At 35.9% G+C, this 25195-nt stretch overlaps 1 protein-coding gene and 1 long non-coding RNA gene across 6 annotated transcripts in view; one reads left to right on the top strand and one right to left on the bottom strand.

Moving 5' to 3' along the window:
- Window positions 1-2949, top strand: part of MDFIC (MyoD family inhibitor domain containing) — a 99617-nt gene extending 96668 nt beyond the window's left edge. For all 5 annotated transcript variants that reach the window (XM_021079120.1, XM_021079118.1, XM_005673229.3 and 2 more), the window contains one exon: window positions 1451-2949. In XM_021079120.1, the coding sequence (XP_020934779.1) occupies window positions 1451-1698 (248 nt within the window). In that variant the 3' untranslated portion in view covers window positions 1699-2949. The remainder of the gene's footprint in view (window positions 1-1450) is intronic.
- The window catches only part of LOC106506806, a 285072-nt gene that overhangs the window by 33092 nt on the left and 226785 nt on the right, over window positions 1-25195 (bottom strand). The gene's annotated exons all lie outside the window — the stretch shown is intronic.

The following is a 25195-nucleotide window of genomic DNA, read 5'->3' as shown; positions in this document are numbered from 1 at the left end:
CTTTTTCCAGTTGTTCCATAGACCTTTTAATGAGAGTGGGCTTGGCACTGAGAAGAATAGGAGCAAAGACTGGCGTATTTTTTTAGCCTTCAATTCTGCCAACAACTCTTGAGTGCCCTTTTTGAGTTCTTTTCTCACCCTTGCCCTTCTTTGCTATCTGGCATGTGGAGTATGTATTTCCCACATTTCCCCCTTTTACAACATCACAGACTCTCTACAAAGTTAGAGACTACAGGGAAAAAGGAGAATGTTCATGGAGTTGGAGAATTTATTATGTAATACATGATTTGATGAAACTCCATCAAATGTACTCAGTTTTAAATCCAAATACAGAAACACACAAGTCATGTGACAGTGGGATCGGGGTAGGGATTGTTCTGTACTGTTGCTGTTGTTGGAAGCAGAATCCCCTCATTAAAGTTTGCATTTTATGATATTTTAAAAAGAAAAAAGAAAAAGAAATAATCCTGATAAAAATTCACAAAATACTTCTGAAATTAGGCCTATGTTATATAACATTGTTCTTAAATTATTTTATTGCATGTGCTGAAGTCCTCCAGAAATAGAAAGTCTTCAATTACTTTCCCCAAAAATTCTGAAAAAGAGGTTAGAGTATGTTGTACTAACTTTATTAGATTGTATTTTATGTTTCATTTCTTACTTTTTTATATCAGTTTATGTTTGTTGTTTAGAGAGGCATCATGAGAGATGTCTCAGGTAATAACAGAAATGTGAAGCACTTTGCCACACATGAAGTGGTAAAGCAGTGTTACTATGTCATCTGCTAAGGCACAAATTGTTAGAAGAAGCGTAAGAACTATCCCAGAAACAACGGTTGGAGCCAAAGAGTCTCACTGTTTTTCCTTAATTCTTGCAAAACTGAAAAAATTGAGACCGTAAAATTGAGTCAGTTTTATTGGAAAATAAACTGTGTTGATCCCAGCTTAATGGATTCCAGTGTAACTGGTGAATTAATTATTCAGTAACATAATGAATATATCATATTTCAATAGTTTTCCTTATAATTGTGGAGAAAGTGGGTAGAGTTGAAGGAAATTTCTATTTTCTGAAAGACTGTAGTATCATGGAATCATTTTACAGAGAGCAGTAAGATGTAAGGAGTATAGGTGAGAGGCATAGAGAAGTGGAACCTAGGACTAAGGACCATTGCATAGAATGTGAGAGTAGTGATCTAACATATATGCACATACACGTGTATACACAACAATGTTCTTTTGTTTTCGAATGCAGTTATCTACCTCGAAAGATTATCATCTAGAATTTAAGTTTCTTTCTCAGCTTCCAGCCCACACAAGACTTGTAGCACTGCATGCCATGAGGTTCTGGATTGCTTAAACTTCAATTCTGATTACTCAGTATATTCATGATGTGTATATTTTGTGTTCCTTCTTTTTCTGACTATGTGGTCTCCTCCTAACTGAAAATGAAGATTGCTGTGTCCACTGTATCCTGGCCTGCCTGTTCTGTGAATTCCTGACGCTCTGCAACATTGTCTTGGGACAAGCCTCGTGTGGCATCTGCACCTCAGAAGCCTGCTGCTGTTGCTGCAGAGACGAAATGGGAGATGACTGTAACTGCCCTTGTGACATGGACTGTGGCATCATGGATGCCTGTTGTGAATCATCAGACTGTTTGGAAATCTGTATGGAATGCTGTGGAATTTGTTTCCCTTCATAAATATTTATCTTCTGTGTGTTAAAACTGGAGAGTGTTTCAAAATTTTTCTTAAGGAGGAAGAAAAAGCACATGGTAAGATTTTCATCAAATAACTCAGTATTTGCACTGTTAACTCATTATTGTAGGTAATCTCTGAAAGCCTTTTTTTTTTCTTTTCTAACCAAATCAACATGGTTTAATATGTGAAATTTTAACTCCTTTTAAACTTCTTAATAGGTGACAATGACTGAGGGACATTTTGACCCAAAAAAAAAAAAAAAAAAAAAAAGACAGAAAAGCAAAATGTCTCCTCCTTTTTATACTATTTACATTTCTTTTAACCAGTCTTAGGAGCCCCTATTCCTAATGTATTATTTCTCAATGGGTATTTAAATCAGTCCTTTTATTTTTGGTGTTTATTAATGGTTAAAAGTAAGGGTTCTTTAAGCTTTGGGAAACAAATCCACACCATGGTTGGGCATCCCGTGTTCACCTCCACGCTCTGTTCTCTCCTTGCTCGGTGGCCAGTGAGTGCCTACTCTGTGTAATTTCTAGCTGTAGTACAGAGGTGGATGCCATTCAGCTCCCATCCAGGAGAACATCCCCAGATTACCAGAGAAAAGAGGCATGTAAAGAATGAGCCAGTCCATGGAGCATACTGAAGTGAGCATTAAGAGAGAGAGAAACTCAAGAGGCTGTAGGATACACAGAAAAGAATATCTAATGTCTACTAGAATCTTCAGAAGGCTTCCAGGGAAATGTGGCATTTAAGGGGGCCTCTTAGGATTAGTGATTCATCTCCTGCTTTAATGAACTAGATTTAGGACCAAGTTTTAGGTGGCTAGCCTGAGCTGTGTGTGCCCTTGAGCAGTTACAAGAATAACGCCTTCAGTCTGTATTTTCTTTAGTTGCAGCAAGCCACCTTTCTTCTTAAACTGTAAAATTTAAACTAACTAAAAACATGCATTTTACACATAAATTTAGATGTTATAAAGTTTTGATTAACAACATGATGCTTTATAAAAATAGCTACATGTCATGAAGAATGTGGAATACTTTTGACAGATTTCACTTAAATTAGGAGGCTTTTTTCATATGAAAATCCCAGCATCCTGATTTTGATTTATTTAAAAGTTTCCTTTTAAGAGCTTTATTTTTTTGGAGGGGGTTGTTTGGTTAGGACACAAACCAAAAAGCCCCCCCCCCCAATATTTTATAAACAGAGTTTATCTTCATTGCAAATCATGGCTTCCAATGGAGTGGGAATCTAGACAAAATACTGCAATTTTATATTAAGTTAAACCAATATGGCAGGTAGTTAAGATCCTTAAGTTTAAAGAAATATGTCTTGTAACGACAAGACTTACTGTGTAGTGACTAAGACATAGAGGCTTTGTGTGGTGCAGATCAAAAGGAGAGTAAATTTTCATACTACATGATCTAGTAAGTTTGATCTTTCCAAACTGTAGTTTGGTTTGATATAATGTAATTGCTTGTAGAAATTTTGAAAGTATACCTTTGGATGAGTATTTATTTTCACTTTTCCCATTGACTATCAAATCGATAGTTAAAAACAAATGCATACTTTTAGGAAATGTAAACCTAGGCTTTTAAGAAAGATTTTAACCCTAAAGCATAGGTATGTCACCAATTTTTTTTTTTCCCTTTGAGATTAAAACGTAGTTTCTACTAATATCATTACTTAAATGACTTAAAACAAAATAGCAAACTCTCAAATCCCCCTTTCAGTTTACTCTACACACACACACACACACCCTACACATGCACACATACACACACAGTTAAACTGTTGGGTTCAAATAGAATTCTGGTAAATGGCTATCTTTCTCATCCTTGTCTAAAGAGCATCTTTGATGTAACAAATGAAATGTAAGAACAACTTTCTGCTATTTCATAGTAACCAAAATCTGAATATTTACATATACCCAAAGTTAACTTATGCATATATGTTAGGATGTAAGAGTTATCAACTTTATGTTGACATATAAAACCTTCTAATGACCTGGCATCTTTAAAATATAATACTTTTTGTCCTACAAAAATTTTCAGTCAAATGGTTTGTCTGATATTTTGTGTATTCTGCTACTATTTGCAATGAAGATATTAGCACTTTTAAATAATGTTTCTCTGTAACAGAGAACATTAATTGACAACAGAATTTTATTTTCATATTTATATTCATAGTACTTTTCCCTCTTGTCTATTCCATAGTCATTCCATAAAGTACCTTGTATGATTTTCTAAAAATAAATGAAAAAAATGAAAGTAGGCAAATGTGAAAAGTTTCAATATCTATTTTAGAATTTCTGTATGTAAAATGTTCTCTTGAATTATATGGCCCTCATGACTAAGTGTTCTAGTTTACAGTTATAGATTTGGTCTCTTTTTAAATGTGGAAACTTATTCTTAAATATTTTTAAACTGGACCTGTATTATCCTGAATATCTTATTTTGAAATAAAAAAATGAATTCTCTATTGTTCTTTAGCATATTTTCAATATAATTGATATATTGATATTTAAATGAATTCAACTATAATTTAAAACCTGAGGTTTTTCTTTGCTTGCTACATCCCTTTCTGAAGATTTCCTAGTCTCCTTGTGCAAATCATATGACTCCTGTCTGTAAATGAAAGATTCAGATAAACTTATACTGCAAATCATAGTTGACTTAAGATTTCAAAACATAATTTCTCTTTAAAATTCATAATAGATCAAAATATAAGTTTTGTACTCTTTTTAGTAAATTGCTTTTATTTATTTGCTTTGGAAGTATCTCCCAACTTATAAAAACCAAAGTAGTTTTTGAATATGTATGATGAGATTAAACACCAAAGATATCTGAAACTAGGTATTAGATTTAATGAGTTTCACCTAAAAATAAATCAGAAATACTTTCAACTGGGATTTTTAGTAGCATAATTTTTAAGTAGTAGGAAATACTTTATTGTTAGTACTTAACTCCCCATATCACTCAGTCTATCAACTATATCCATTTTCCTCCCCTGAAGTAATCATTGTTTCTCCGAACAGTTCAAGTAGTAACCAAGGCAACCTTATGTAATAACTTTTCATTCTTTACCCATACAAACACTATCAGTGCCCTAGATTCTAATGCTATCAACGTCAAAGTCACTAACATAAATAAGACTCGAGTCCAGAGTCTCTGTGTTTTGCTGTCTTGAATTCCCGTGTAAATGCCTAGATTTACCCACCCACCTAATGAGTAAGTTTATTTATTAATAAGATTACTTTTCAAATTATTCAAGATCTTTATGCCCCTTCCAATTACTTGTGATTTGTAGGCCTGTAGGTTTATTCCATCTAATCTGACAGGCAAGATAAAATTTCATCAAATACTACACTACCCATTTTACTCTTAATGTAGGAAAAAGTACCATTTTTGTTTTAATCAGCAGTTAATATATGGAGAGGGGTTATTCCACACTTACTATTTATATTTTAAAATCAAGGATTGGGTACAAGGCAGTCCTTTTAACCCTTAATCTGCATGATTCCCTACAAGCAATAAATTGATAATGACTTTTTCTTTAAGCTCCTCAAGGGAATCCTATAACCCTCAGGATGTTTCATCCTAGAGAAGAAGGTTAGCACTGCTCATGAGAAAATGGTTCCTTCCAAGAGTGAGGCTACTAGTATTTTCTTGCTCATCTCAGCTTACTTTTAGAGATTTTGGTTATAATGGAAGGGGTTGTAGAAAGGGGCTATCATTATGATGCAGCTCTAATGGTGGAGGGTAGTTTTTACAAAAATGATCACTGGTGACTAAATCCACCCTGTTTTCACATTGCAAAGTTCCCAGTGAGAATTGGCTGCACCTTCTCTTTAAAGGACTGTGTGAATCAAAATATCATCCAAATGATCAAATTTTCATGAAGTCAACAGGCAATCTGGAGGGAAAAGTATTACAACAAAGCCACAGTTGAGTCCCACCTGGAAAGCAGGGTCTCTAGGTGAGCAGAAATCTGCACCACCTCATTCTTCATCAAACTGGAGTGACTGTGTGACATTTCCCATTGGGGCAACAACTACAGCTCTTAAACTGCAAAATGGAAACATGAATACATTCCTGCCTTCCCACGGAACTGCGGCTACTAGTTCTGGTTCTGTTGTTTGCTTTTCCATTATTCATGCTCTTGATCCCTCACCATAAGAGAATCTTGAATTTATGAGGTGACCATGAAAAAAATTACTTTAGATAACCACCCCTGGACACATTGCCAACATGGAGTATAGACGGAGGTGTTAAAGTGTAACTCTACAATTAAGTGTTCACTTCCAGGAAGGTCTTTGTTTGCTGTTCAGTGGAGAATGTAATTATTAGGAAAATAGTGAAAAGCCAATTTGAACAAATTTTAAGTTTAGCTTGAAAAACAGAAAAGGTTCTTAAGTTCTGTCTGATGCATAAAGGGGTAGAAGCAAAGGAATTACATTCCAAAGCCAAGAAAGAGGGTGTACAAAAGCAGCTGATCCACTTGACATAGTTCATAGCCTTTTGCAAAGGCATAAAAGCCTGTTGAGCAGGGGACCAAAAGATCTCATTATAGGATGAAGCCAAGCCATATTAAAGCTTGTGCACTAGTAACTATGTCTAAAAACAGCCTGCTGTTTTATATTGAACCAATACATTTCTTAACTTGGTAGGTTGCAGTGTAAAGATGTACAGAGCCTGTCTGCTGGATGCTATGCCAATTACAGATGTGGCAGAGTGGTGTCAAACACCTGCAAATAGTTAGGATCTCAAGCAATCTTTGAGTGAAACAAAGGAAGTTTTAAAATGTCATCTGAAAACCTAGATAGCACTGTTCATCGTGGGCGTCTGACTCTCAGAGCCTTGAGAACACCTTTATTATATAATTTAATGTGGACATCACATGATCCCTCAATCAGAATGCACAATTCTTTCAAGGACATGAATAGTGCCTGAGAGATAAGGAGAGTATCTTTGAAAAAGAAGGCCTTCAGATGAGAAGGCATCTGTGATAAGCTCTGCAGGAATGGCATTTTATTGGTGTTGAGGGGAGGGAGGAGGGAAATGCCCATGAATATATATTGTATTAGATTTTGTTAGATCATCAGAAAGAATAATTGGGCATATTTACACAATTACATTTTAGTAAACTATTATGACAGCTTAACTATAACACATATTCTGGTAAAAGTACATTAAATTGCAATCCTAAAGCAATTCGGCTGCAGAGAACATTATTTTTTTATCTAATTATTCACAAATTAATGAATAAAATTAAATTCCCATCACTGAAGAAAACGAAGCAATGGTGAGAATCAGAACTACAGATTAGTGAAAGCAAAGATATGCAATGCATAACAGAATTAAAGCATTTCTTTTATTCAAACCCAGTGCTTAAAAAAGAACAAATCCATCATCTTGAAATTTGACTTGTAGCTTGACATTAAAAATAATATGAGTAGAATTTTCAGTGGGGTAAGCACAAAACTAGTTCAAGTTGTGTCACTCTCAATTACTGTACTCAGGTGGTGTGCCCATTAAAATTCCCACTTGTGGGTTCCGCTCACTATGCAAATGGGGTCATTACCTGGAGAATTTAATTGGTTATGACACTGGGAGTAGGACTTTTCCTTTCAAAATAAACCTACTTACACACATTTTCACTAGAAATTTGATTGTTATATATACTTTGGATTGTTTTGCTCTACAAATATTTACTAAAATTAGACTGTCTTTGCTTACATATTTCTTGCAAATAAGTTGAAGTGGATCCAAATTCCTTTGTGCCCAGAGTTTTACTTGTTTCTCTCTGAAACTAATTAGAATGATCTTTTATAAATTATGTTGCTTAACAAAATATTTTTACAAAATCTTTGGGTCTTTCACACCACCCATCACATATGGGTGCATTTCCAGTGAAAGTTTTCATCATTTACTATTTCACCTTTTCTCCTTCCTCATAGCTCTAAATATTTACTTTGAGGGGCTTCTTCCATTTGTCTACTTTTTTTTTTCACTTAAAGAAATGTACAGTTAAAGAATTAACCTGCTCTTGTGGATGTATAATATAGGAAGCACTGCTGAGGAGCCACACCTGTAATACTTGCAAGGCCCTTCACTGATAAGATGCGGGGAAGGATATTAAGTTGTTTGTCAGAATTAGTTCTAGAGACAGTTCCACCAAGAGCCAGGAGAGAAGTGAATTTGAAAAGAACAAACAAGGAGTTCCTGCTATGGTGCAAGAGAATTGGCGGTGTTGCTATAGTGCCAGGATGCAGGTTCGATCCCTGAGTCACCACAGTAGGTTAAAGGATCCGGCATTGCCACAACTGTGACACAGCCAAAAAACAGAAAAAAAAGAAAAAGAAAAAGAAAAAAAAGAACAACAAATCAGTATGAAAAGTGCAGTTCTACATACACCTACCATCTGTTTTCACTGATTGTGACAATTTCACCTCGAGAAAGCCTGAGTTTACAGCTAGCTAACAAGAACATTGATAATAGCCTGAATTTACAAGGAACAGTGAAATTATAGTATGGTTTAGTGGATGCAATATTAAAACAGGCATCCAGGAATTTAGTTCCTAGACACTGTCTCAACCAGCAGTTCCCAGAGTGAACCTGAAGTAGCAAAGGATTGCTGTAACTATTAACGATATAATCTCAAGGAAGCACTCACAGTTCCTTGCCAGAGAGGGCTTATACAGTCTAAATCTGTATTACTACACCAAGTTGTACAACAAGCACAGATTTTATCATAGCTTATCTGGATCTAAAGAGAATATTTTTCTTTTAATGTAAAAATGAACATTCTAAAATCAGAGAAAAAAAATAATACCAGGGATGACGGAAGAAGAAATATTTCGAATTTGTAACTGGACCACTGGGCAGAATTTTTAACATCTGTAACTATGGGAGATTTCCCATAGAATATCAAACATGGATCCAAGTCTCTGACATTCATTTTTCTATGATATTTCTAATTGTGCCCGGAGGATAAGAAGGAGTTGGCGCATCCAATAAATATAATCATTTACATGCATGGAGCTCCCTTTGAAGTTAATAGGACCTATGGAAAGGGGAGTTATGCACCACGAAAACGGAGTTCAAGGTGAATCTAGTTCTTTCTTTTTAACATGCAGTGGTATTGCCAACACATTTGGATTTTCTTACTGCTTATCTTGCCTTTGTATGTGATGTTTAAGTTGGAGTTGAATGAAGTGCTCCATGTGTAGAGGAAAGATAGCCAAAAAGAGAGGATGTGATGATTGGCAAGCTTATGCTCAGGAACCAGTTTTATAAGATAGTATCCAAAAGTGATAAGGCCTGACATTTGTAGAGCTTGTTTAACTTTTCAGAAGGAAACCACATATATTTTCTCATTTGATTTTCACGACCCCATGATTCCCCTAGGATATGCATTTTTACTTCCATTTTACAGATGAAAAAACTGGGACAGATTGCATGTTTACTTCCTAAAGCCACACAGTTCCTGAGAGAATGTAGGAAACCTGATTTCTATTCTCAGCTCTTTCCATTAGAATGGTATACTTCTTAAGAAATCTTATGTAACTGAATATAAGAAACAGACTCGTCACACCTGCTCTGATGGCACTTGGAGTGAGGAAGTTGGGATCTGAATTCTTTCCTGCTTTGTTTCTTATCTCTCACCTTTCCTACCTTGAGTGGGTATCCTAGCACAGGCTCCAAGGTAGACTGAAATCATAACTCCTTTTATGTCATATGTGCTTTGATCCCTGAAAGTCAATCAGCTCACAATATGCCCTGTCCTGTGACTATTTATCGATGTCTTTCTTTTTTTCTAGATGGATAAGGAGTCAAGAGTTAGAGGGTCTTCCTAAGACTGGTTGCTGGTCATTCTCCATGTGTCCCTGCAGATCTGTTCTCAGTCTCTGCCTGTATTGTGCTAAGCTCCCTTGTTTTCTGCTTTCTAGTTGGCTTTGGTTGACGGAAAGCACTAATGGGAAATCAGAAGGTGCAAAGAGAAAGAGGTCAAGGTATTAATTCCCACCCTGTTCCCTGGCCCTCTTCCTGCCAAACAGTGATTTTTAACAACTCCATTCCTCCATACAAGGAGCTCCTGTGCAGTGACCCCTCTCCCATAGCTACAGTTCCATGATCCTGCCCCCTCAGGCACAGGGAAGTAATATTTCCCACTGTTGCTAGTCCCTGGCACTTCAAAATCCCTTGTTGGTTACCTCTCAGCTGACTGTTCCTCTGTAAACAGTCCCTTTCATTAAATGCTCTTCAATTAAGCCCTTGGAGTGAGCCATCTGTTTCCTGCCAGTACTCTGACTAATGAGGTAGTGAGAAAGAGTGAGTTTGTGCATGTGCAAATGTTGTCTGAATCCAATATTGTTATTGTGCATTTCAAAAGCTTATCAAAATAATGTAGATCCTAGTGGTCTCTTAGATGTTTGTCCCTTTAATATGGACAGTTTAGTCAAATCTAATATTGTAAGAACTACATTAGACACTCCAGAAATGTACTTAACAATTTAAGGTTCAATGATCACACATCTCCATGCTAACATTTGGCACTATAACAAGCTGAGGGTGGGAGAGGGAAAGAAAGAGGGTATCATTACCATGAGTGATCTAAAGCTCCTGATTGAGTTTAGAGTTTATAAAGCTTTAGTATCCCTAGAGATGATGAGGTTTTCCTGTTTTCCCACAACCTGAAGTGACTCAACATCTTTATCAATATAAGCAGACTCACAACTGAAAGCTCAGGCTGGAAATAAATCCTTTCATAAATGTTCTGTTTGGGGACTCTATGTGCATGTAACCAATGGTAATAAAACAATTGAATATGACATCTACATGCCCTCAGAGTCAAATGACTAAGCTAAAGTCGTTCCAATATTAACCTTAGGCCTCCAGATCAACCCCCATATTTGTAAGCTCAAAACTTGGCAATTTTAATTCATGCCTCAATATACACCCAAATAGTCAAGGAGCATTTAATGACCATCTGTTCTTGCCAGACTCTGCTGATAGTAGTGATAGCAAGGTTTCCATTGACAAGTTTTCAGTTGAAAGAGAATGCACAGAGAATCAAAGAGTTATAAGAAAGGCAGGTATAATTGTTAAGAGAGAGGAGAGGTGGGAGCTAAGTCTCCTTAGGTGAGCCAGAACGGTTTCCTAGAAGAGGTAACATTTGAACTGGGGTTTGAAGAGAGAATAATTACTTATGTATTCTGAAGTTGCAGTAGTATTGGAAAGGACCGAGTTGGTGATGGTGGGAGGAAGCAGAACTGAGTCCAACAAGGCAGTGCCTTGATGCAAAAACAGGAATATAGATCAAAGGAACAGGATAGAAAGCCCATGCACCTCTTCAATAAGAGGTGATGGGAAAACTGAACAGCTACGTGTAAAAGAATGAAACTAGAACATTATTCAACACCATACACAAATATAAACTAAAAATGGATTAAAGACCTAAATCTAAGGTCAAATACTATAAAACTCTTGGAGGAAAACATAGGCAGAAACTTTTTGACATAATCTTTTTGGATCCACCTCCTAGAACAATTAAAACAAATGGGACCTCATTAAACTTAAAAGCCTTTGCACAGCAAAGGAAACTATAAACAAAACAAAAAGACAACCCACAGAAATGAGAAAAAATATTTGCAAATGAAGCATCAATAACATAATATCCAAAGTATACAAACAACTCATGCAGCTCTGCATTAAAAAAAAACAAACAGCCCAATAAAAATTTGCAGAGGATCTAAATAGACATTTCTTCAAAGAAGACATACAGATGGCCAGAAAGCACATGAAAAGATATTCAACATTGCCAAGTACTAAAGAAATGCAAAACAAACTACAAGGAGGTATCACCTCACACCAGTCAGAATGACCATCACCAAAAAGTCTACAAATAACAAATGCTGGAGAGGGCAAGGAGGGCATCACTTTTGGTAGGAATGTAAGTTTGTGCAGCCACTATGGAAAACAGTATGGAGGCACCTCAGAAAACTAAGGATAGAGTTACCATATGATTCAGCAATCCCACTCCTGTGCATATATCCAAACAAAACTATAATTCAAAAAGATACATATACCCCAATGTTCATTGTAGCACTATTTACAATAGCCAAGACATGGAAGCAACCTAAATGTCCATCCACAGAGGAATGGATAAAAAAGATGGGGCATCTATATACAATGGAATATTAGCCATAGAAAAGAATGAAATAATGCCATTTGCAGCCACTGGATGGCCATAGATATTATCATGCTAAGTGAAGTTAGTCAGTGAAAGACAACCAGCATATGGTAAAATCATATGTGGAAACTAATTTTTAAACTGATACAAAAGAACTTCTTTACAAAACAGAAACAGACTCAGACTTCAAAAACAAATTTATGGTTATCAAAGGGGAAACATGGGGTAGGAGGGAAGGGATCAGTTAGGAGTTTGGGATTAATGTATATATACTTCCATATGAAAAATAAGATAACCAACAATAACCTACTGTATCATACAGGGAGCTCTGCTCAATATTCTGTAATAATCTATATGGGGAAAGAATCTGAAAAAGAATGAGTATATGTGTGTGTGTGTGTGTGTGTGTGTGTGTGTGTGTGTGTATCTGAATCACTTTGACCTGAAACTAAAACAATATTGTATTGTAAATCAGCTATACGCCAATAAAATTCTTTAGGAGTTCCCACTGTGGTGCAATGAGATCAGGGGCATCTCTGGAGCACTGGGTCACAGTGGTGGCTCAGATCTGAACCCTGGCCCAGAAATTCCATATGCCATGGGGCAGCCAAAAGAAAACAAAAAACAAACAAAAAAAGAATGTGGCTTGGATCCCATGTTACTGTGGCTGTGGTGTAGTCTGGCAGCTGCAGGTCTGATTAGACCCCCCAGCCTGGGAACATGCTAACACGCCCAGTGTTTGCATACAGAATGTTAAAAAGTAAAGTTCATAGGAGTTTTAAAGTATATACATGTTTCAGGCCACTAATGTCATGTCTTCTTTGAGTGAGATAATGCATCTGAAAGTGCTTGTAAATAGTTTCACCAGTATTAGGAAACCTCATCTGAATTCCATTTAGGGTTGACATGATGGGAAAGGTAGTATACACGGTATTCTGGTGCATGAACTAATAACAAAAATGCCAGAGTAAAATTTTCCACTTCCCTAATATGCTAGGGATGTGTGGTAATGGATATCAAGTCATGGGTTACAGGGGAAAAGTGAGAGGAAGACAGAGGCAAAGAATAATGGACAAAGGATCCCCTGAGTGCCTGGCATATAAGAAGTGTGTTCATTTCTTTATTTGTAGAATTAATATGGGAACGAATGAATGAATGAATGAAGAATATATGTGCATATGTATTGCATGAATAACTTAATGTGCAGAACTGGATTTGTTTTACCACAACACACTGGATGTTATTATGAGCATATTAAGTGAAAGAGAGGACAAATTTTCACTAGGCTCTATGCACAATGGTTTGGTCATTTTTAACTAAATCTACAAATCACTAACTAGTTACTGATTACTGATTGGTTAAATGAATCATTTCTTGAATTGGCTTAGTAAGTCCAGTTCCCATCATAAGTCTTAGGTAATGTATGACCCAAATCTCTTTGGTTGGCCTCCAGCAGCTCTAAAATTAGTGAGTAAATCTTCCAAAGTTATATTCTTGCCAGCCTTTGTCTTTTTACACAGCCTGATTCAGATTTTCAGCTGGGCAAGTTCCAAGTTTTGTGTTAGTCTGGGAGAGTGTTTACTGGCCCCAAGAGGTTGCCTAATTTGTCCTAAGTTCTGTGCATCACACATTATGTTTCCTTAGCTCTAATAAAGTGACCCAAACCTGTATTAACTATTTTATTCTTTGCCAAAAATTTGCAGGAGGATCATAGAATTAAATTCTGTTTTCTTAAAAAATAATTACGTTAAAATGTAAATATTTAAATTCACATTACAAACACTAATCAACTCTCAAGGAGGTCTTTAAAATATAGGTGTTAACTAAGGGGAGCCTCCAGGGCAAAAGAAGCCACTGGGGTTCTTTTTTGTTCCCCATTGATAGAGTCTGATACTTGAAGGGAATCACAACACAGCTGCCCAAGTGGAACTTTGACTTGCATCTGGCAACTAAATCATAAAATATGAACTGGGGAGGAGTTCCTGATGTGCCATAGTATACTAATGATCAGCATTGTCCTTGAGGCATTGTTACTTCGATCTTCGGACAGTGCAGTGGGTTAAGGATCCGGCACTGCAGCAATGGGTAGGTCAGAGCTACAGCTCAGATTCAATCCCTGGCCCAGGAATTTTCATTTGCTGTGGGAGCAGCCAAAATAAAGGGGAAAAAAGGAACTAAGGGCTTTTATCTGTTCTTGAAAATACTTATTAATTTTTGAAAGTATGGAGGACAGGACAATGGAAATCCAAGACAAAGCTTATATTGGTTAGATTCTTAAAATGTATATTTTGATTCCTTGAGTGGTTTTGTTGTTAGAGATCAAGTCAGAATAAAAGGAGCCATGTGCTGAGGATTTTCATCTATTTTGAAGTCAAAAGGTTGCCTTTCATTAGATTACATCTTCCTTTAAACAAAACTTTGTTTTTTGGGCTCTCTGACCTAAAATATGCTAAACTGTACAGAAGTATACAGGTAGTACTGATAATTAGTCAGAGGCTTTCCCTAAATCTATCTATTTTAAAAAATATTTTGATGAACATTGCTGGCATTTTAATCATTTCTTCTTTAAAGAGAAGTATCTGTCTTGGATGAATGACTATTTCCAGGGGGGAGTAAAATTTATACTTAATAAGAGAAAACATTTTATTTTATACTCTCTGAAATTTCAACATGTCTGATTTGGAAAAGTATCAAATGTCTGCATATATTTGTGACAAAAAGGTTATATTCTTTCTATACTTACAAAAAAATTCCCATCATTTGGAAGTAGGTAGATTGTCTTCAAAAAGTTTTTCTAAATGAAAAAATATGGTGGAATAATACAGTGCATAATTACATTCCAAGTTGGCATTAATAAAGTATTATACTTATAAGTTTTACAACTAGAAGTAGCACTGTGGTTGTCATATATTACAGTACACACAATTTGATTGTTACAGAGTAGACATCTGCCAGAAACATTTCAGTTTAGCATGATGAATTTACCTTAGTCCTGTCAAGAATCACATTACAATGCCAAAGTATTGCTTTGAATATATGTTGAAAAACAGAAATAAATTTGTTGAGGTAGGGTTTCAAATCCCCTCAGAATCATGTCATTACTGGTATTGTGGCTAGGCACACATGAGCTCAGGTTACTCCGTGGGGGATTTGCCAATAGTGAATGTCACTCATTTAATCAGGACAGCTAAAGAAAAGATATTGTTGACTGTGGGTGACAGAAGGAGTTTATCAGCATCACAGCAAGGATTCTAGCATACGCAATTTACATAAAGGTATAAGAATATTTAAAACATAATCCCTTTCTAAGCCATTTAAACACATTCACATGGGAAGTGGTTTATCTGCAGCCCCCTTTTCAGCTTAATGGTCAACTTTTCTGAAAGATTTAACTAAACTCTAATAGAGGCCATGTTTGCCTCAAAATACCTAATTGAAGCCACTGTTTGTTCAAATAGTGGAATTTACACTTCCCTTGTGTGTGAGGTATAAGATTATAAGGTAGACAGCAGGAGATGCAAACAATTGGCAGATTATTACCAAAGCCACTCAAGAACTATTGATAAGCACATGACCAGGGTCTTTGGGAGACTAAGTAGACCAGAATCTCCTCTACAGCCTTCTCCAGAAATGGCAAGCAAAATTTTACTTTAATTTCTTGAAAGTCCTATGAATTCTATCAAGAATTTACTGTGCACTTTGGAAAGATTTTACGGTGTGCACATGACCACATGATAGGTTCTTATATTCATAGCCACTTTTAAAGTCTAAGATACAGAATAAAGACCACTGCCTTAATAATACCAAAGGGCCACATCCTCATAGGCAAAATTGTGGGCAAGGTTCACAGTTGAACTACCATAAAATTTAGCTGCCACTTTCATTTGAGAAATGTGGCAGATAAAAGCAGTTTCAATATTGCACCATTGCATTAATGTAGATGTAGCACAGATATATTAAATTTTTCCCTCTCAACACCATGCTCTCAGGAAGTAGTAAAAGTATTATGTTTGCATGATACTGATTTGACAGGTAGTCTGAGAAATATATGAAATGTTGTATTTTTAAAGGACCTGACTTATGAAAAGTCATATTTGAGGGAGTGTGGAATCAATTCGCAGGGATAGTTTATGGTCTAGGAACCCTACAAGGTAATGGGAGAAACTGGTATATATATATATATATATAATATATATATATATATATATACACACACACACACACACACACATATATAGATATAAACTGACAGAGGAAAATTAATAGCTTATATTGAACTTCATCAAGGAGCAATAAAAATTATATAATCTCTAAGTTTATATTTGCAACATATCAATAGTATTCAGTTAGTCTAGAAACTGCTTTCAGTTTGCCTTTGATATCTTCTGATTGCTTCCAATTCTGCTACAAATACAAATGTATGTCATATGCATATAAGCTAAGTATTAAAAGATAAGACCTAGATAGAGCGAGATGCCAGAAATGAACTTTTTATGTTGTGTTGATAAAAATGTTTGGGTGTGTGCGTGCATGTGTGTATATCTCCTTGCTCAATATAATCACCTATATATCCTGGAAAAATATTCAGAACACTGATTTGAAGGTTTGCTGACTCTTCTCTGGCAGAATTTTGACCATAATATAGGCTTGAGAATCCTAGTTGTTTCCCCCTAAGAGGAAAAACTCGTAGCAAATAGCCCAGATAAACAGAAGACATGGATAGGAAGAGAACGGATAAATACAATTATACTATACTAAGAAAACAGTAACAGAGACCACTGTCAATGTATGAGGAAAACAAAAGGATTCATGGAACATCATATTGTGACACAAAGACGAGCATGTCACTGCAGACACTGGAAGAGAACACTGCACTTTTAGGGAAAAGTTCTTTTTATTACAACTATGAGATTTCCTTTTTCATATGAATTTGGAAAGTTTAGACATCCTAACAGGTCTGGTATCTCTCCAACCTATCTCCTCTATTAAAATTAAAAAAAAATATTACAAATCTTTTCTACTTGCCTGCTATAGTCTAGCAAGGGGAATTAAGAGTATAAATCAAATCCGTTTCCTCTGAATTTACTTGTATGATGAAGCATGTTGAGTTTTTTATTTGGGAAAAATGTCAGAGACTTTTTGGCAGCCTGATACTACTGCTCACGGTGCTCCACCTCTGGCTTTTAGATCAGGTAAAATATGAGATACTCAAACTAATACTCAACATTCTGAGAAAGAAGTCTGGGGCAACAAGACTCTCAAAAGACAAATTGTGGTTACCAAATATTTTCAAAATAAAAACTATCATTTAAACCACTTAACATTATTTTGTACATGTTGCCTTTACATGCAAAAATTTTAAAGAATAAATTGAAATACAAAATTAAATTAACCCTCAGAGTACAACTGTTTGCATAAATAATAATAGTACTTAGGAAATTTAGTGCTGATAATCTGTAGGATAATTTTTTAAACTACAGCAACACCCCTGAACATCTGTTTGTGTCATCTGCATCTCTTTTCTCTTCGCATGCTATCTGAGGACATTTTTCTTCTTTTGACTTCTGGCTTTCCTTTTATATTCAAGTTCCATTTCATTCATCATCCTTCACTGCTTCCTCTAAAGTGCCTGTTTATAAATATCCCCTCCTAAGTCCATCATCCTCTTTCCTCCTTGCTTCTCTTCAATGTTTAATTCTCTTTCGACATTCTCAGTACTACTCAGTTAAGTTTGGCACATATTTTTAAATGGCTACTTTCTACTATGCACTGGGAAGACAAGCTAAATCAAAGTTGGCTTATGCATTTTCAGAGCATATAGTAGACTGAAGGAAATAAAGATGTGAACAAATTATGAAAATGCATTGTGAGAAGGTTCAGAGAAATGTGGAAATGATAGGGGACTGAAGAAGGCCAAGGTTTGGGAGGAATGAGAATTAAGATGGAAAGAACATTTGAGCCAGTTCTTGAAAGATGAGTTCACATCTCCAGGCAGACAAGGCGAGAAGGGAGGACAGTTCAAGCAGAAGGAATAGCATCTCAAATAAATGAAGCTGTAAAGAGCATGTGTATCCTATGACCAGAGAATGTTCAATGTGGCTGAAAAACAACTTACGTGGGAGGGAGAGTGTGGAAGATGAAACTGAGAACATAAGCTGTGGCTAAATTTTTTTTTTTTAATGTCATGCCAAGTAATTAAACAATTTTTTTTTCTTTTTAGGGCCACACATGCAGCATATGGAAGTTTCCACATTAAGGGTCAAATCAGAGCTGTAGCTGCTGGCCTACACCACAGCCACAGCAAGGCCAGATCCAAGTCATGTCTGTGATCTACACCATAGCTCATGGCGACGCCAGATCCTTAACCCACTGAGCAAGGCCAGGGATTGAATCTGCATCCTCAGAAGGTGGTTACCGCTGAGCCACAATGGGAATTCCCAAATTTTTATTCTATGTACATAATTTCAAAGCAGGAAAAGATAGTTTCAGATTTGTGTTTCAGAGAGGGTCATTTAGGCAAATAGACTGGAATATACTGGAAATGAGGGAGAGAGAAGGGAGAAAGTGGTTTATTATAAAAAAGACAAAGACGGTGAAATATTCAAGGCTACCACGTCTATGGTAGTGGGGTTAAAGGAAGGGGATTAGGCATTCAGGAGATAAATTGATGATGGAATATATGGGACTTAGGATATGAGCATGAGAGAGAGGAAAGAGTCAAAGATGAAAGCAAAATTTTTATTCTTGTCTTATAATCGTGTCACTAACCCATAAAAGAACATTTGATGAATGCAATGTGCTAAGAATGAGGACCTCACACACATGAAATATCCAGGCAGCCTAACTGGTATGGGAGCTCATGTGGAATGGGAGCTCAAAAAAGAGGTCAGGACTAGAAAAAAAATTCAAAAGTTGTTTCAGTTTGGATAGCATTGCCCTGAAACCAGATTCTGAAGCAAGAAGCTGTATTTGGTTTATCTGGGAGGTGATCCAGAGAGCATAATTGAAGGATCAGGGAGAGAGACACAGGCAAAGAGGAAAAGCCAGTTTCAAGGTGTTATTGAGGTTGTCATGGTGGGCAGCCAGGTCTCACTTTTGCCAGAACCAGCTGAGAATGGCAGAGAATGCTTCCCAGAAATGTGGACCTGAAGGACAAGAGGTGGGGGGATTAATTTATAAAATCCTATTCCACTGACCAACACTCCCCCTGAGGATATCAACACCTCACACTTCAAAGCTGCACCTGCTCTGGCCAAACTAACTCTCACAGGTCTGAACCAGAAAGACAGAAAGGGTTACTTGATGTTAGACTTAGGCAGAGCAGAGCCCACATGGAATGCTCGGCCCCATCCACAGCTGAAAACAGAGGTGTCATTTAGCAAATGTGAGTCAGGGCAGCAGACGGATTTGCTATAAAAGATAATCACAAATAGGTGCTACTTGAAGTTACTCAACTTAATGAGAGTGCTAGAGTAAACACGTAGACCAGCACCTCTTGACACAGTCAGATTTGAGTAAACCCACAGAAAACAGGAAATATGTTTGTATTTATTTCTGGATATACTTTTCTGAGAAGTAAGTCCAAAGCTTTTATCAAACTCCCAAAGTATTTCTTGACCCAGAAAAGTTTAAAAAATGAAAATTTGGAGCATAAATGGAAGTACAAGAAATTTTGAAAAAAAAAAATAACATTTAAGGGTCAAAGAGGAGGAGATGGGGAAAGAAGTGTTAGTGCCCAGGCTTTGGAATCCTAAAGATTGGGTTTGATCTAGGATTATTTGAATTTGAGCAGATGATTGCATTCTTTGATTGTCATGAGCTCCTCTGTAAAACAGAGATAGTAACACATGTCATGGGAATGTTATGAGTATCATAAATGGGAAATGCATGCAAAGTACCTAAGATAAAGTAAATGCTCATTAAATGGTAAGCTATTAAAAAGTAGAAAAATGCCAGGAAAAACTGATAGAATTCAAGAAACAATTACCAAAAATGAAGCAACTGATAGTTTGCAGTAGGTAAACATATGACCACTTTAAAAGAGATCATTCCATTTTTGAAGATTTTGTCAAGAACAATCAAAATACACTGGGTAAAAAGGTCAGGAGAATAGTGGGTTGAGGAGTAAAGTATTAGACAGTTAGAGCAGACTCAAACAAATCTGATCTCTCACCCAGTATCAAGCCTTACAAATAATTTTTAAAATATACCCAATAAAGAAGCACAGATGAAATAGAGAGGTCTGGGATTTCTACATAGCATTCCAAGTCATTTCTCCTGCAATAGCCATCCTATTTCTAGGCCCAAATAGCATGAGACCTCCAAATAAGGTTTTGGAGGGTTACCTGAGACAATTATGAAACATCTTCATAGTATACCCAATAGTCATTCTCCAAGAGTGACATTTTATACCCAAGAGTCATTCATACGTAGATCCTGGATTTCTTTTCTTTCATTTTTTCTTTTCTTTTTTTTTTTTTTCCTGTCTTTTTGATTTTTTTTTAGGGCCACACCTATGGCATATGGAAGTTCCCAGGCTAGGGGTCTAGTTGGAGCTATACCTGCCAGCCTAGGCCATAGCCACAGCAAAGCCAGATCTGAGCCATGTCTGCAACCTATGCCACAGCTCATGGCAATGCCGGATCCTTAACCCACTGAGTGAGGCCAGGGATCAAACCCGTAACTGCATGGTTCCTAGTCAGATTTGTTTCCACTGCGCCACAACGGGAACTCCCTGGATTTATTTTCTTCAGTAGTCTGTTAGTCAGGGACATCTTGCTGAGAGAATTTTGTGAATAAGATCTTTTTTCTAGCAAATATTAGTCTATTTATGTGTAAGTCCAGTTGACAAGGAGATGGGATCAATTAACTTTTCCTCATCTTCTTTTACCCAAGGGTGCTTCCTACCCCCAAGGAGACTGAATGGATCAGAAGCCAACTGCTTGAACTCTTTTTCTCCTCAGCATCCTATTCATTGTCCCCCCACCTCTAATTCAAAAGCCCGATCCTTTTTCTTTTCAAATAGAGAAATAATCTTTCTATTATTATTTGATATATATCCTTCCAGAATTTTCTTTAAATATTTACATACTTATTTGTGTATGCTGTAATGAAATAGTAGTTATACTGTATGTGGTATGTGTGTGTATTCACATATACATTCTCGTTTTGTTTTGTCCTTAACAATGTATCTCACAGCTCTTTCACATTATCCCATAGAGACTTAGTTCAACTTTTTAACAACGTCAGCACCTCTGATGGGTCTGAGATTTTAGTCTATTTGTAAGTTAAATCTAGTCCATCATGTTGGTAGAAGACAACTGCATTAGATAAACAAAAAAAAAAAAAAACTTTCTTACTGTCAGCAATAGCAATATCCAGATTATCAGCACTTATATGAATTTCCTGAACTCCAGTGCCCACAGAGTATCAAATGAAGAAGAGGCAATGCCTGTATATGCAGAAGGTCGGTGACTTAAGCTTTGAGAACCCAAATCTGTATTATTCAGCAATAAGCAAATCAGCTCTACTTTTGCCCTGGATGAGGATCGTATGTTTATTATACTGGAGAGTAAACAAACATGGCCTATGCTCCAGAGGGAGATACTACCTCTATCTTTCAAGGGTATTCATTACACAAACATTCTTGCAAAACATGCAGAAATATGAGATGTGCTCTGGATTGTCTCTCCCAACAAAAAAGTTTAAACAATTTCGTAGTACAGCCATTATTTAAATATTTTCCTAGTAGTGGTCATTAATAGCTAAGGTAGGAGTTGTAGGGGCTCCGTGGTAATGAACCAAACTAGAGTCCATGAGGATGTGAGTTTGATCCCTGGCCTCGCTCAGTGGGTTAAAGATCCTGTGTTGACATGAGCTGTGGTGTAGGCCGGCAGCTGCAGCTCCCATTTGAGCCCTAGCCTGGGAACTTCCATAGGCCCTGGGTGTGGCTTTAAAAAAACAAAAAAAAAAAGGAAAAAACTGTTAAGGTAGAACAAATTTTTATTTCTCAAATAATTATTTTCCCAGGGTTATTTATTGAATGAACCAAAATTTTTAGGTTATTATCAGGTTTTTCAGTTATATTTGATGTGAATTCATTTTCTGAAGTTTGATTTTGTTTGCTATCTTTCTTAGTGGTAGTTTCTCATCTGTTTTGAATGCATTTAAAAATTTTCTTCACTCTCAATTCAAGATCTCCCTCTCTACAGTCTAAGAATTTTTGACTTGTTCCATTTGGTCCCCTAGGGCCACCTTGTCAGAATCAGGTCTTAGGATGATGACTAGTGGCTCCTGACTGGGGATTTCAAATTGATTAATTGAGCCAATATCTTGTATGGACTCAGGCTTGACTTCAAATCTGAGTTCCCTCCCCTCCCAACTCTCAAAGTAGTGTCATCTTTTAAACCACTGTCCTTAGTGATCCAAAACAGCTATTTTCGTTGTTCTCTCAAAGCACAGTGGGAGCAAACCTTTGTTTAAAGAACTGAGGCTGATGTAATATGGATTACATCACGGTAAATGAACTTCCTGCCACCTAGATCTGATCTGGGTATAGAGCCCAGCAAGTCCACAGCTTCAGGTACTTAAACTCTGTGTACCTGTTCCAGTATCATATGTATGCATATCTAGTTTATTTTTCTAAAACTTATATTTTGTTTTCACATTGCTATGTAGTTTGAGCATAGGGGGACCTCAAAGATGAACTTAAAATGTTACCTTGACTGCTTGCCTGGAGGCAAACATAACATAATAAAAACTACACAACTGAATAGCTAAAAACCAACCAAAGGGGGAAAAAAAACACACCCAAATAAAATAAAAAACCTGCAAGGATTTGATTAAAATTTGGCGGAGGATATAAACAAACATTTTTCAGAAGAAGACATACAGATGGCCAACAGGTACATGAAAAGATGCTCCAAAATCTCCAGGTAAGTAAAAACCACAATAAAATATCACCTCACACCTGTTAGACTGGCTATAATCAAAAAGATATGAAATAGCAAATGTTGGTGAGGATGCAAAGAAAAGGGAAGGAACACTTATCCACTGTTGGGAAGGAATGTAAATTGGTGCAACCTCTATGGAAAACATTATGGTGATTCCCTTCAAAATTAATGAAAGAACTAACATATGATCCAGCAATTCTGAGTACTTATCTGAAGGAAATAAAAACACTAACTTGAAAAGACATCTGCGCCTTCATGTTCACTGTAGCATTATTTTCAATAGGCAAGAAATGGAAAAAACCTAAGTTAATAATTAATGAATGAATAAATAAAATATGATACTTATATATTTTTATATATTTCATATTTATATGACATACCTGTGCAGAATATTATTTAGCCATTAAAAAGGAAACCCTGCCATTTACAACAGATGGGACTTGAAGGCATTATGCTAAGTGAAACAAGCCAGAAAGAGAAAGATAAATACTATATGATTTTATGTGTGTATTCTGACAAAACAAAACAAAATGCAAACTTGAATTCACAGATACAGGGAATATATTGGTGGAGGCCTGAGGCAGGGGGTAGAGAGTGAGCAAAATGGGCAAAGGTGGGTAAGAGGTACAAACACCTAGTTTTTAAAAAAGGTAATTTATACATAATTGTGGAAATGCATATGATGTAAGACTTTTACAAGATTATAAATTGACACAAAGTTTAGGATTAGATTTGAGCTTTTCTTTTTAAAGTATAGTTGATTTACATTGCTGTGCCAATACCAGCTGCACAACAAAGGGACCCAGTCATACATAAATACATACACCCAGTCATATGTATAAATACATATATAAGTACACACACACCTTTTTTTCATATTATTGGGGTTAGTAGATATAAACTATTACATTTAGAATGGATAAACAGCAAAGCTCTGCTGTATAGCACAGGGAATTAGATCCAATCTCCTGAGCTGGGTTCAGCAGAAATCTTCTATTATCAGAGAAACTATTGATTATATTTCCATCCTCAGAACTTTCTTCCACACTCTAATAATTTGATGACATTAAAACTCTCCTATACTAGCCATATATAAAATATTATTATCAAGGCTACCAAGTCACAATTACCCAAATATTCTAAACCCAACTTTCTGGGTGGACGACACAGTGAAGGCAGGAGAGATAGGGAAATCAGTACGCTTATTTTTTAATTGTATCAGTTTTAAAAATATAAAAAATAGAATATTTTGGGGCCAATCATAACCATCTGTGAATTCCAGATAAAAACAATGAAAAAATAAGAAGTAACATTTGAATAAAGCTCAGAATCCAGTGAGAGCTTTTTATCATTTGGAAATCTGAAAAACATATTAACAGTAATTTGTCTTTTAAAAAATATGGTAACTCAAAATACAATAGCATAGCCTTTAATTTCCTATTGTTATTTATAAATGGTGTAAAATATAATTATAAAAAAAGCTTTCAAAGTTTTAATAAATTGTTAAGCACAATTAGTGAAGGACAATGCAATCAGATTTTGAAGGACTTTTTTTCTCTAATATTGCGTATTTTTACTTAGATTGTCACTTATCTAGTGACAATGTGAATTCAAATAAGGAATATGTATATTTTAAAACAGAAACCTATGTATTCACATGGAGAAAACTGTGTAACCACAGAAAACACATCCTTTATCTAAATCTTTATCTTAGGAAAAAGGCTAGACTCTTTTCCCAGCCTAATTCCCTGTTCTACAAATAGATAAAAATAATACCCTTTAAGAAGGTAAGATGTATTGAGAAGATTTTTTAAACTTATTCTTAAGAGAAACTACCAGAATTATAAGACATAAAACTCAGGTTGCTATTCCATACCAGTAATATTTAAATCAGTGATGGGTGTTCGTTGAAACGTAGTCCCATACCAATACTTGGTATCATTTTTTTCTGAATCTCTCTAGAACCTTGTAGTGTATTGAAGTAAAAAAATCAAACTTTTGGATTACTTAGACCAGAAAAAAATTCCAGAAACACTTGTGAGAACAAACATAATCTTTCCAACTATTTTGTTTTGCTAAGAAAAAAACATTATAAAAAATTGCTAGTTAACATAGTCAAAAGATTTTAAACAAAATTAATAAAAGACACAAAATAAGCTACAAGTTTTCTCAAGAAGTAGTGGTTGGGCAGCTTTGTAGCAAAACATAAATATATATTACATTTCTTGTTTGAAGTGAACCCATGAATACTTTATTGTTGACTTACTATTCAAAAAATATTTACTGAGTGCTGTGTACTAGGTTCTGTTCTAAATGCTAAGGAACAGCAGTGCAGTGAACAAAACAAAGTCCTTAC

This window comes from Sus scrofa, chromosome 18, assembly GCF_000003025.6.
Source record: "Sus scrofa isolate TJ Tabasco breed Duroc chromosome 18, Sscrofa11.1, whole genome shotgun sequence".
Taxonomy (NCBI): domain Eukaryota; kingdom Metazoa; phylum Chordata; class Mammalia; order Artiodactyla; family Suidae; genus Sus; species Sus scrofa.
This window is presented reverse-complemented; position numbering and strand designations above follow the sequence as displayed.